This window comes from Littorina saxatilis, linkage group LG12 (assembly GCF_037325665.1).
Source record: "Littorina saxatilis isolate snail1 linkage group LG12, US_GU_Lsax_2.0, whole genome shotgun sequence".
Lineage (NCBI taxonomy): Eukaryota > Metazoa > Mollusca > Gastropoda > Littorinimorpha > Littorinidae > Littorina > Littorina saxatilis.
The window spans coordinates 54491358-54504702 of NC_090256.1; the positions used below are offsets into that span (position 1 = coordinate 54491358).

The window sequence follows — 13345 nt, forward strand, 5'->3', positions numbered from 1 at the left end:
TACAGACACTCGCTGCATGTGCCCAAACTAAAATGATATCTTCTCTGTTGCTGCAGCTCATTATTTCAGAGAAAGGAAGGAAACGGTAAACTGAACAGTAAAAAAAGTAGCTCATGGAAGAAGTTTCTCCTTGTCCCCTAATCTTGATTATATGTAAAATAAGGTACGGGCATGACTTGCCTCCCCTGAACCTTTCCACATCCGTCTCGGTGACGTTGCGTCGACAACGAGAAAATGCGATGGCTCAGTAAAAATCTCATTAGGCTAGCCGTGACCAACGTACAATTCCATTGCTGTCTGCTTCGCAGTGTTCCCATCTTCACTGGTGTTCGAGCGAAAATGTCCACACAGAATTACATCAAGGTAAAGTAGTCTTGGCAGTACTGTTCTTTTTACAATACTTGTAACCCAGCTGTCGTACTTCCTGCACAGGCTCGTGTTTTGGCGCTTTGCCAATCGCTGTTGTTTTAGAAAAAAAGCGCGATAAGGCGATTGATCATGTAAGATACACAAGTCACGTGTGATTGTGTGTACCTCGGCGTGTACTGAATGTCCTTGTACGGTCACAAAACACAGTGGGAAAATTTGTGTATACTTGTTTCGGTACTCTAAATCTAATGCTGTAGTACTCATTAATCCGCGAAGAGAAGGAATGACTTCGGTGTTCCTCCTTATGAAAGATTTGTTTGCTTGTTCCCAGCCGACCACGAAGGGCCATATCACCAGGGCGGTGCTGCTTTGTGCGCCACACATGAAGACGCTGTATATTATGGTTGTCCGCTTAATGTAATACATATTATCTGTCTGATTTCTTACCTGATTTTGTTAAACCTATTTTTCTTTTCTTTTTGTTTGTATACGTGTATGGAAGTGTATATTGCCAATTTATTTTGGTTGTATAGTGTTGTTGTATTTGTCCGCTCAATTTGTATTAACTGTCTGATTTGTTACCTTTTTTTTGGTTAAAGTTATATATCTTGTTTCAAAGCCCTCTGGGCCCAAAACAATAACATACTTGACTTGACTTGACAGAAGTCGCAGCACAGGCTTCATGTCACAGACTCACACCCAGTCACATTATTCTGACACCTGACCAAACAGTCCTAGCACTGTAGTACTATCAACTGTGCCACCACCCAGCCTCTCCTGACTGTTATCTCTCGATCAGACCTCTTCCCACGGTCTGGTATCATCAGTTAGAATAAGAGTACATTGTGCACCCTAAACTTCTTCCAGCCATAAAATGGTCTATGTTCCAGCACAGCATCCTTATGCTAATGCATAGACCAAATAGCCATGGTCTATGGCTAATGAGTTTCACTCTGTGCTCAGCTCTGTTACTGTATGCTGCTTATATCTTATGCTCTATACTTTAATGAATAAACTTAGTGATAGACATTCGTCTGATGTTATACTGATGTGGCTGAGACTAGAGTGTGGCCCTACGATAGTCTCCGAATACAAACACCAAACAAGCACTAACCCCAAAATGCCAGACTCCAGGCGGAGCAGCCACTAGATTGCCAATTTTAAAGTCTTAGGTATGACCCGGCCGGGGTTCGAACCCACGACCTCCCGATCACGGGGCGGACGCCTTACAACCGTGCCGGTCCCTTATGAAAGAGGTGACGGATATATATTGGGGCTGAAGGAAGACGAACGGATTGGGAAGGGAAAAAAAAGGAGGGGGGGGGGGGGGGGGGTAGAACATGGTGAAGAGATGAGAAGACATGTTGGGGAAAGAGAGCAGAGAGGAGGTTAACAAGTGAGGGGGGGGGGGGGGGGGGGGGGCGTGGTATTGAACAGTGAGCACACAAGCGCTGGGCCTGCATTTAATGGCCCCCGCAGAAACTTATAATTTAAAGGCACAGTAAGCCTCCCGTAAACTATCACAGATACTGTCAGGCTTTTACACACAGTACAAACACCCTTTCATTAAACACTCACCGCTTACTTGACCAAAATTTCAATCTGGTAGAAAAATGAGGGTGTGACTGTGCCGCCTCAACTTTCACTAAAAGCCGGATATTACGTCATCAAACTCAAAGACAAAAACGTATCGAGAAATATAACAAAAATTCCCTCTTGGGGGTATCACTTGGGAAAATTTGTATAACACTAACAGCCCTGAAAGTCCAACAAATGGTGTTTTGGTCTTTGGCTAATGATTCTGAAAATTTACTAGCCAAAGAGCAAACTTTACTAGCCAAACCAACAATTTGTTTCAGCAACCTTACTCGCATTTGGCGAGTAGATGAACATGTGTACTCGCCAAATACTCGCCACTTTCAGGCCTGTATAAAGTTCCATGAAGATCAGTCCAGTTGTTTTCTCTGAATCTCTCCATATGTATGTATACACACACACTCAGTGACTCACACACCACCACCACCACCACCACCATCCTCGTCTCGATTCCCCATCTATGTAAAACCATTTAGTTTAAACTTGACTAAATCAGTAAATGTAATAACAAGAATGGGCAATTTATGGAATGTTTAATTATAAACAAAACATTCATGAGTTATGAGACTTAATTAAAAGAAGGCGTTGAATTCAACTTCTACATCAAAGAAATCAAGGTATCCCTGATTTATGTTGTTTACAACAGCTCCATGGTTTGAATTTCCCTGCTTAAACACAGCTGGGCCTAGCTAGCACAGAAGTTCAAGTTCAGGGCAGCAAACTCTGAATGTCTGTTTGTGAATGCATGCATTTGTGATTTGATCACGGATATCACAGACTGGACTTTGTTTCACCAGATTGGGGAGGATGACCCAGGTTATCCCATCAACATGTTCTGTGTGCCACGGCACTACGAAGAGGACCTGGAGCATGTGCTTATACCTGCAGGGCTCATAAATGACAGGTTTGGCTACCAGAGAGAGAGAGAGAGAGAGACAATGTGTGTCTCACTGTGAGTGTGTGTGAGACTGAGAGTTTGCAGGTGTATGTGTATACATGTGAGTCTCTGTATGGAATACTTATTTTTATAATCCGGGAATAATTAGTAAGCAATCTGGTTCCTAGCAAAGTGTCCAAGGGGCACTAGATGTTTGGTACTGGAGAGCGCTCATAATCATACTTTTATAGGTCTGATAATTAACCAAAGTACAAATTAACTGAAAACATTTGTGTTTTATGGTCTTGGGGTTGAGTTGTGATTGCAGTACATTTGAGTGACAGTTTTTTTCAAGTTCCAGATTTTGGTTTGCAGAACTTTGTCATACATGTTGATTGACCTGCAATGAAATTGACGATTTTGAAATGAGATAATGAAATAGTATTGAATTTCATCTCTTAAACTTTCAGGTGTCTTGATGAACCTTTCCTGTGGTCAATGTCGATTGTCAGAGACTAAGACAGCACAATTCCCGGATTGTTATTGAGGCTTTTTCAGGGCAACATTTATGTCATTTAGGTTCGAGAAAAGCTAATCAAAAAGCAGAAGTAAAGACAAACAGCAGTGAACCAAAATATAGAATGGAAAGGGAAAGATCAAACCAAAACGTTTATGTTTTACGTCAGAGATCTGTATGTGTGTGTGTCAGGAAATCAAATCTGAAAATGATTCCAGGCATTAACCACTGTTTTATTGCCATTTTGTCTTAATCAATTAATCATCATCACTTAATGTTTTTAATTTCATATTATCTTGTGTTTTCAGAACAGAGAGGATGGCCCGTGACATCTGCAGTGATTTTAAACACGAGGCCATCGTCGCACTGTGTGTGTTGAAAGGGGGGTACAAGTTCTTCACAGATCTCTTGGATAAGATCAAACTCATCAACCGCAACAGCGGACACTCTGTACCTTTGTCGGTTGACTTCATTCGGCTAAAAAGTTATCAGGTAAGAATAACATTAGCAGTCAGAAATGAATGTTGTTCCAGCGTATCGTACCACTGTCATGTAACACATTACTAGCTTAGTCAAGGTTTGTATGACCTAGAGTTTGTGCATTAAGGTTGGACTGTCTATCTCTAAGGAAAAACTAGTCAAACTAAAAGTGTTAACACATTATCAGAGCTGCAACTGTTACGCATTCAGCATAGGATGCAACGTTTTAAGACAAATTGCTATGCTGTTACGCCAAGCTTAGAATTGCTACTTTCCAACAAATAATCCCAAGCATGCAACGAATTCCCTCTTTCTTGTGAGTCCTGGTACTCATTTATGCTTCTGACTCAATGTAACTGTTCAAGTCATCCACTCCTGGTTTTACATGGAAAACAAATTACAAGCATTGTACAACTTGGAAACATTTAATCATACCATCTACAACTTAGTTGCTTTCTACAAGTGGGAATGTTTTGCTGAATTGATTTTGAAACTGATGGCGATACTTATGTCAATCTGTGAAACTGAATCAGCAATAGGCGCAATGGCCTTGTGGATTATAAGACTCCAGGGCGGAAGATTGAGTGTTCGAATCCCGGTCGCGTCTGGTGAGTTAAGGGTAGAGATTTTTCCGATCTCCCAGGTCCACTTATTTGCAGACCTGCTAGTGCCTTATCTCCTTTCGTGTGTACACACAAGCACAAGACCAAGTGCTCACAGAAAAAGATCCTGTAGTCCATGTCAAAGTTTGGTGAGTTATACTTATAGCAGACCTGTTTACTCTCCCGGATTGTCCGGAATTATTACGGATTTGGGGTCTAAATTCCGGTATTACGGAATACTACCGGAAATTCCGGTCGAGAGAACCTTTTTTCGTGCGTGAAAATTCGAAGTCGAAATTGTGGTAGTCACCAGGACTGTGATTTCAAGGCTGACCGAAACAGCCTTTTCTGCGCATGTGCACAGCAAGGTATTTGTCGGATTCCGCGGATTTGAGATCGAAATTGGTCCGAAGGGTAATATAGGGCCGATCTCTGTGGGGACGAAATGCCAACCAAAAAAGCAAACGTTGTACAGAAATATCGGCAAAACTATTAAGTCAAGTGGCGGTGTCTGGTGAAGTTTAAGAAGAGCGAACCACATTCATTTTGGTGATCAACTTCAGATCAGTGCAACAACAAAGCTAGTCAGTAACGAGTCACGTCGCGGCACGTGTCCCGAGGTTAGACGCAGCATTAGTTTTAACAAAATGCAGTACACAAATGAACATGGAAACAAACAAAAACACGAAATTATGTTTGGCAAAACATGAGCCTGCTTCGCATCGAGTTTATTTGACTAGGTCTCTACTTCCACAGAATCTCTCAGACCTGCGAACCGATCTCTCACTACGGTCAGTCGCGCTCATCAGTTACTTGGCTGTTGCCGAAATTCAAGTCTTTCTGAGTCTAAAACTGATGTCCATTAACTCTTACCAGTTCGGGGGTTTTAAGGCATATTTTACAGTGCTGTTGGTGCCTACTTGCGGAGTGAGTAGCTGGGGTCATATTCTAAATGAAATATAGAAAGTTATATATCAAATGAAAGGAAAATGAATAAGCTTTTCATATTTGCAAAGAGAAGTGTGCTATCTGTAAAGGTAAAACAGGTTATGGGGGTGACAACATGATTTTTGTTGAAATTTGTACGCCCATTTTTTGGAACACGTGACAAGCACAAAGAAGAAATTTTTTTTTTGTGTTCAGTTTATTTTAGATATGCTGCTAACTAGTCTGTTTTGGCATTCATTTTACATAACATAGCAAAGTTTTTTTGAGTTTTGCTGATAAACAAAAAAGTTATTGTCACCTGAATACCCCCACCCAAATTTCAAAGTTGGACGTTTCATGCCTAAAGCCCCCCCCCAAAACATATTCTGTTTACGGTATCCTGACTGACCCTATTTTTTCGCGCGACCCTAGACTTTTGTTTGGCATTTGGTAAAAAGAAAAAAAAAAAGAAAAAAATTGAAAGAAAAAAAAATTTGAAAAAAAAAAAAAAAAAAAGGGGCTTTGTTTTTTGGCAAAATAACTTAAAAATATGTTTTGGGGAAGAAAACAAAATTAAAAAAGAGTCCCGACCTACCGACCCTATTTTTTTGGCCTATGTTACCGTTAACAGACTTTTTTTTTTTTGTGCCTAATAATGCATTTCTATAACTAACTTATAACAAAAACCCAGCTTGTTTCAGTCATAAAGTGTGTCTTAGATATGAGTTTATCCACTGTCCGACCCATCCAATGTAAAAAAAAAAAAAAAAAATAAAAAATAATTAGATAATTGGTCAGTGGAAAACTACAGGGGGGGCATCGTAAGCTTGCTTACGATGGGCAAGGGAGCGAACTGGTAAGAGTTAATATTTCTCCGATATAGCAAAGATCACAGTTCATTGGATCGAAAAACTTACAACAAAATGTTAAAATGAAATAAACGAATCGGTCCTCTAAAATTAAAGGTAGCTTTTGGAGAGAGTTATTATGACTGGTTTTAATGCAGGATGTCTGATGTGACAGAATGTAAGGTGGTTTTGTTCACATGCATCTTCAAGTGACTGTAAATATTCCAAGGGGTGGGGGTGAGGGGATGTTACAGGGGTTCCTGACCCCCCCCCCCCCCCTTGGGATCAAAAAAGCAACAACAAAAATTCAGTCTGTGGGAAAAAAAACTAAAGACATTTGTCTGTGAAATTGTTGTTGTGGGGAGTAGATATCAATGAAGATAAATTGCCATTCTTTAATACTAACTTTAAAAGAAATAATGAGTGGCTGCTGACACCAATTTAAGCTACAAATTGTTACTAAAATTCTTCAGCCAGACCCCCCCAACCCCAGGACCCCAGGTTGTACCCCCCCCCCCCCCCCTAGCTCTCTTGCTCCGCCCCTGAATACTGTGGTTTTTTTTTTTTTAGATAAAGTAAACTTGTCTTAGTTAACTTGCATTAAACATGGTTATCAATTTTGTACTTGTTTTGCATGGTAGCGCGCGAATAAACGTGTCGTTTAATCGTTTTCGAGCTGGTTTATGGTTGATAAAAAAGATTACTCAAAGATGCCTCAAATTACGGAAAAGTACCAGCTGCATTCCTGATTTTCATTTGGGGGGGTAAACAGGTCTGTTATAGGAACATGATAATACCAAGCATGCACCCCCATGAATCAGCATATGGCTGCCTAAATGGCGGTATAAAAACGATCATACACGTACAAAACACTAGTGCAAAAAACAGGAGTGTACATGGGAGTGAAGGCAGAAGCAGAAGAAGATTCAACGAAATTAAAAATAAACCCACTTTGCGCAGAAATCATTGATGTTAAGAGTTTATGTGTTAAAATGCTTGCATGTCTTTGTCACATGTAAAAGCCAGTTCAACAGATCTGTTGCTTCTGGCATGATTGTTTATGGGGGAAGGAAGAAAATTACTATTAGTCTGTGATCTATGATGAGATATTATCCAGCATTTTGTCATTTTCTGTAGGCTCTACGGGCTAATTAGTAAATATTTTGATGATATCATGAAGGGAGTTTAGACCTTAATTGCTTATAGAATTTTGTTGGATGAATGTATGAACACCTGTGTGTCCTGATATTTTCCCCCTATTTAAATAAATCGGAAAGTCATGGGTTCGAATCCCGGCCGCGCCTGGAGGGTTAAGGTGGAGATTTTCTTCGATCTCCAAGGTCAACTTATGTGCAGACCTGCTAGTGCCTTATTCCCCTTCATGTGTACCGGCAAGCACAAGACCAAGTGCGCAGGGAAAAGATCCTGTAATCTATGTCAAGAGTTCGGTGGGTTATAGAAACACAAACTTACCCAGCATGCTTCCTCCGTATGTCTGCCTAAATGGCAGGGTAAAAACGGTCATACACGTAAAAATCCACTCCTGCAAAAACACTCGTGTATGTGGGAGTTTCAGCCCACGAACACAGAAGAAGAACAGAAGAAGAAGAAATAAATAAATCGATATCAAACAACAAGATTCAAATCAATGAATTATTTAGTTGTATTTCCTTCTGAGATTACTACTGTTAAAAAATAATACTTTTACAAAAAAGCTTACAAAAAAGCAGAATAAAACAGAAACATGACAGACAGCACCGGACAGTATTTTACAGTCTGAAGTGATACAGTCATAAACATTTTTCTTAAAAGAAACGTAAAGGACCGACAGGAAGAGAAATAAAAACGAAACAAACCTTGCCATTTTTATACTCTTAATACTCTAAGGACGTTTACAGTTTTTGATGCAATCATTTAAAATCAAATTAAATTACATATTATTACCCAACTCACATATAGCAATTAACTCTAGTTCAGTGCTGGTAACGCTGTACACGTTCCCCTTGGTAACAAGGGAGACCACCCTAAAAAAGAGTGATCCATCCCATAATATCAGACCGATGTCCGGTCCAACATCCGTATGCGTGCGCATACGCCGCCATTTGTATCATTTCTCTCTCAGCGGTTCAACTGGGTAGGACGCTCCTGATGTACGCTCCTGCTGTCTTCAGCTTTTCGCCAGAGTCTTTTGCTTTGGCTTCTCCCCTTGGTCGCCGCCTTTTCTTTACTCCTGTACCTATGCTGTGTGGTGAGATCTTTCCGTTTTTGTTGTAACTTTAGCGACGTTTTCGTCGCTCGTGTGTACTTGTGAAATTTTTCTGAATTTGTTTTCTGTGAAATTTTTCGTGAGTTGTTGCTATGGCGGAGGCTTCGCTTGTTGATAGCGCTTAACGGAAGCCTAGGTCGAGGCAGGTAGCTGACGTTACGCCTCCTAAAAGAAGCTCAAGGAGAGATAAGGGCGCAGGGAAGTCCGCGTCTGTGTCATCTGAGTCAACTTCTGTTAAGTCTCCCGTGTTAGCAGACGTACGAACAATCTTCCGGTCAGACTTGTTTACTTTCTGACAAGAGTAGTCGTTCTGGTGTAGCTTCTTCTGCTTCTGTTTCGCCTGGCTGCCCTGGGTTAGCGCCAGCCGACGTTGCTTCTTTATTGTTGACGCTGAGCTCTCAAGTTTTCGTCATTAGCGTCTGGATTATCTTCCACTCGGGAGGAATTGTGTGCGCTTCCGTCGGGTGTTTCTGATGTTTTTTCCTTAGCCAAGATCCGGCGGTCGCCTGCAGTTCCGGCTTCGACTTCCGCTAAGCCTTCGGCGACTGTGACTCGGGCGGATGCCACGCTTCGCAGGATGGGGGTACCGACTTGGTGTCTCTCCCGAATGTGACACCAGTACAAGGTATGTCTACACCGCTTGCCGGTGTGCGAGCTCAGGGGGCTCTCTCTGGCGATGGATGTCGTGAGAGTTCTTATGAGCAGCGAAAGGACGAACGCCTCCGTACGTCTCTTAATGAGAATATCGGGGACCGTTTTAGTCCTCTTCCGCACTGGGGGCAGGAAGTGGTCGGTTCTGCCGACGATAAACTGTCTGATGTTCTGCCTTCTGGCTCTGAGCTTGATCTCGAGTCGTAGGTTAGGGCGGATGACGGGGATGCCTCAGTGGTAGAGGATTCCCAGCTTTGAGAGACGGACCGCGGGTGTCCGTCTGTAGGTCAACCTCCTGCGTCTGGTTTCCAGCAGGGCGGTGTGACTGAATAGGCCGCGGTGGCCTACCTGACTCGATGGCGAGCAGGAAGGCTAACGACACCCAGCTTTCTTGCCGTTTTAGTTGTCCAGCGCAGTGACGTGGGCTAACGGAAATGGCATTTAAGTTATTGGTGACTCTGGGGCTGACCATGGGTGTCATTCTAGGGTCACCTACCTGACTACGAGGGCGAGCAGGAAGGTTAACGAGGGTGCGTCCATGGGATGGACGACACCCAGCTTAACTTGCCGTTCAAGTTGTCCAGCGCAGCGACGTGGTCGGCGGAAAACGGCATTTAAGTTTTGACCGGAAGGGGTGGTTGAGAGCATGGCGTAACTGACTCCACCTCTTTCCGGTTCCGACTTCTGGAAGTTCGGAGGAACAGGATGTTCTCTTCAGCTTTCGGGGATCGTTGTCCATTGCCCTGGAGTTGGCATATGGCCGCGTGTAGCCGGGTTCTCCGGTGAAAGTGGTGTATGTTCGCGCGAGGAATGTAGCACGCATTTTCGTGGCTGGGCAACGTAAGCTTCCGCCCTGGGGGCAGGAAGTTGTTGGGCTGGGTGATTCTTGGATTGGCCATGCGAGTCTCTCTGGGGGTCACCTTCCTAACTTTGATACCGAGTAGGAAGGTGATGTTTGGAGAGGTGTCCACGGTGGTGGATGTCACCCAACTTAACTTGCCGTTCAAGGTGTCCAGCGCAGTGATGTGCGCAGTGATAAACGGCATTTAGGACTTGACAGGAAGGAGTGGCTGAGGAATATTTTTGCCTCGTCCACCCCTGCCTTTGTTCGACGACTTCCGGAGTTCGGAGGAACAGTAAGTTCACTTCCGCGGCCGGGAATCGTCGTTCATTGCCCTGAAGATGGCATATGTCTTGTAGTTTTGACTTCTGCTTCCTCCCGGGGGGCAGGAAGCGAGCAGTAAGGCTGGTTCCTTGTTGGATAATTTGAGTCAAACAGGAAGGCAGCTTCCGGATTGCACGGTTGTGCTTGACGGCTGTTCAGATGTAGGTGCTTCCGCATTAACGATTAGCACTGTATTCAGGTTCCATTTCAAGTTAGCAAGGGCAGTGGCGCTCGCAGCTGTAATGGGTCGAGGTTCTATGGAATCTTCCGGTGTGTTTCTATACAACCGGTTGGTTCTCATGTTTACTAATCCACGGCCGGTTTCGCTTCCGCTTTTGCGGCTGCATCTTCCGGTTACAGGATGGGACAGCCTTCTACTGTTAACACTGCGTTGGTAGTCGGCGCTTTTCAGCTTTTGGCTTCCGGTTCCGTTTCTGCGGTTCCTTTGCTGTTATACAGGCTGTATCCACTTCCCCTTCCAGTCTTCCAGCTGGCATGGGACAGGTGGATGGAGATCTGGTCATGGAGTTCTGGCGTTTGAAATCTTTTTGTTTTTTTCGAAAATTTTCCGATGTTGGCAAGTTTTGCCTTATCGGGATGGGTGACTGGGTCTCATCATTTCGATGATCATTATAATGCTTTTGAACAGGAGGGAGGCTCTTACTTCACTTGTGTCGCTGTTCGCGGCAGTTCGTAGTTGTTTTGAGCTTTCCGAGGAGAATCTTTGAGTGTCAAGCCCTTAGATCCTCCGTCGGGATCCTTTGTGCTTGTGGAAGTTTTCACAAGCGAGTCTTCTTTGTCACCACTTGGCTCTTCCTTGGTGGACAACGCTTGACTTTATACCTGCGGCGAGGGTGCTTTGGCTTGTGTTGCACGCTCAAGTAGCGTGTCACTCACGGAGCGCTTTCTGTAGGCTTCGGTTAACTCCAAGCCTAAGAACTTAGGTTCTCTTTTTGCGTTCTACGGAACCGCCCTCGGGTTTGGCAAACATCCATCGGGTTTTTGATAGCAAGGAGAAACTGTCTGTTAGATCAAGATCTCCTAGCTCGGGTAGATTGTCTCATCTTTTCTTTTTGATGGGCTCTTTTGTACTTGTTTTTATTTTCTCTCGCCTGGGCGGTTACGTTCTGAATGGCTATCTTTGTGGTCCTACAGGACGCAGATACAAAGGATGTTGCTTTGCCGTCTTTTACCTAGGAGTAAGCCTCTGCCTTTAAAGTTTTGTTCTTTTGGCGTGACTTTAATCTCTTTCTCGTTTGAAAGTTATCTCTTTGAATCCGCTGCTATGCACGCGGGGTTTTTCCTTCTAAGAGAAGCTCATGGTAAAAGGGAAAGCGTTAGGCAGGCCTTGGCGGTTTTTTGTTTCCAAACGAAAAGCTTCAGGCTGGCTGTTGTCTATTTTAGCTTTGGCTCGATACCCTCGCTTTCACAGGGCTCTTTCATAGATCTGTTCGGCGACCTTTTGGTCTCACAGACGGGTCTTTGCAATCTTGGTTCCCAGACCTCTTAAGGCTGGCAAGAAGGCATCTTTGCTTTCTCACATTCGAATTTCACGGATGTCTACTGTAGGGGTATCCTTGAGATACTCAGGGGCTTCCGCCTCAACTCTGGATTTGGTTCAGAGTTTTTATAGGGGTTTTGTGTTTTGTTCACTTGTCACTTGGGCTGGCGTGGTTCAAAGTGCTTTTCTCTTACGGAAAGAACTTCTCTTCCTTCCGTGTATTGCAGGTGGCTTTCCACCTTCCTTTTTGGGTTTCCCTTTTGTCTTCCATGTCTTATTTTAAGACTTTATGAGATTTCTGTCACATTGGTACGGCTCGGTGCAGCTTTGCTTTAACCCTTTTTCAAGGCTAGCCTGGCGATTTATCACGGAAAACGGCCAAGCTTACTCTAGTAGCTTCTGTGAGAAGTGGGAGTAGCGTGCTTTCTGGCTATTTTGAATAAGGACAGCTCTTTTAAGAAAGACTGATCTATGACTTGTGGGTTTTCTTTGAAATTTTCTGGCATTTGAGCGGTAAATGGGAAAACCAGCTTCGAATTGCATTTTCAATTCATGAAGCGAGAGTTTGGCTCCTTTAGAGTCACGTTTAGCCAATTAAACTTTTCAAGGTTCGAAGATATTTCTGACTCGCACGGATCTTGTTAGATTAGTGAATCAAAGGTCACTTTCCTTATCTTTCATCTCGGTCGTGATTGAACCTCGGCATTTAAGCGGTAATGGGGGCAACCAGCTTCCAATTGCACTTTCTTTTCTTGAAGCATGAGTTTGGTTCCTTTAGAGTCACGTTTAGCCAGTTTAACATTTCGAGTTTCGAGGATTTTTCTGTCTTTCACGGATCTTGTTAGATCATTGAATCATTGAAGGGCATTTGCCTTATCTTTCTTCTCCGTCGTGATTTAACCTTGAACGGTTGAAAACGACGTTAAACACTGAATTAAGGAGGGAAGAAGGTCTATCTACTCTGGTAGAGGTATGACGTTTTGTAGTCAACCTTACCTAGATGGACTGCTACACTGGATTCTTGCTCCTGGGGAGCTTGATGTGGTTATTTGTCCGGTGAGGACGCTCAGAAGGTACCGGTCACGGACTCGGCAATTGGTCAGAAAGTCAGAAGCTTTTATGATATCGCTTAACACAGCAGGTGTAAGGATATTGCGAAAGGGACTTTAACCAAGTGAGTCTCCATGTTGATCACACAGAGGTTTACCTGTTGACAATCACAGTCTGGAGATGTTAGGGCAGTTTTGCCTTTCTCTATAGCTAGAACGTTTGAGGCAAGGGCATGGGCCTCCTCTTTGGCAGTCCTCCGGTCGGGCCTTTTTGGCTGAAGTACTGGAGTCGGCTTACTGGCGGTCTGAGGAGGTTTTTATTAACTTCTACCTCAGAGGCGTCTTGATACAGGACGGCAGTTCCGCGTTACCTGTTGTGGTAGTCGCAGGACAGGTTCTAATATCATAATTTCGCTATATACCCGCCACCTATAGTAGCAATCTGCTATATGTGAGTTGGGTAATAATATGTAATTTAATCCAAAATTTTAATAATA

At 43.4% G+C, this 13345-nt stretch overlaps 1 protein-coding gene across 2 annotated transcripts in view; it reads left to right on the forward strand.

Annotated features, from left to right (window-relative positions):
- Positions 1-205: 205 nt before the first annotated feature.
- LOC138982266 (hypoxanthine-guanine phosphoribosyltransferase-like) overlaps positions 206-13345 on the forward strand; it is a 38975-nt gene continuing 25835 nt past the window's right edge. Inside the window, exons 1-3 of one of the 2 annotated variants that reach the window (XM_070355509.1) lie at positions 206-363; positions 2763-2869; positions 3668-3851. In XM_070355509.1, the coding sequence (XP_070211610.1) occupies positions 235-363; positions 2763-2869; positions 3668-3851 (420 nt within the window). In that variant the 5' untranslated portion in view covers positions 206-234. Of the gene's footprint in view, positions 364-553; positions 773-2762; positions 2870-3667; positions 3852-13345 lie in introns of those variants that run through there. The other variant, XM_070355510.1, reaches the window with a different exon arrangement.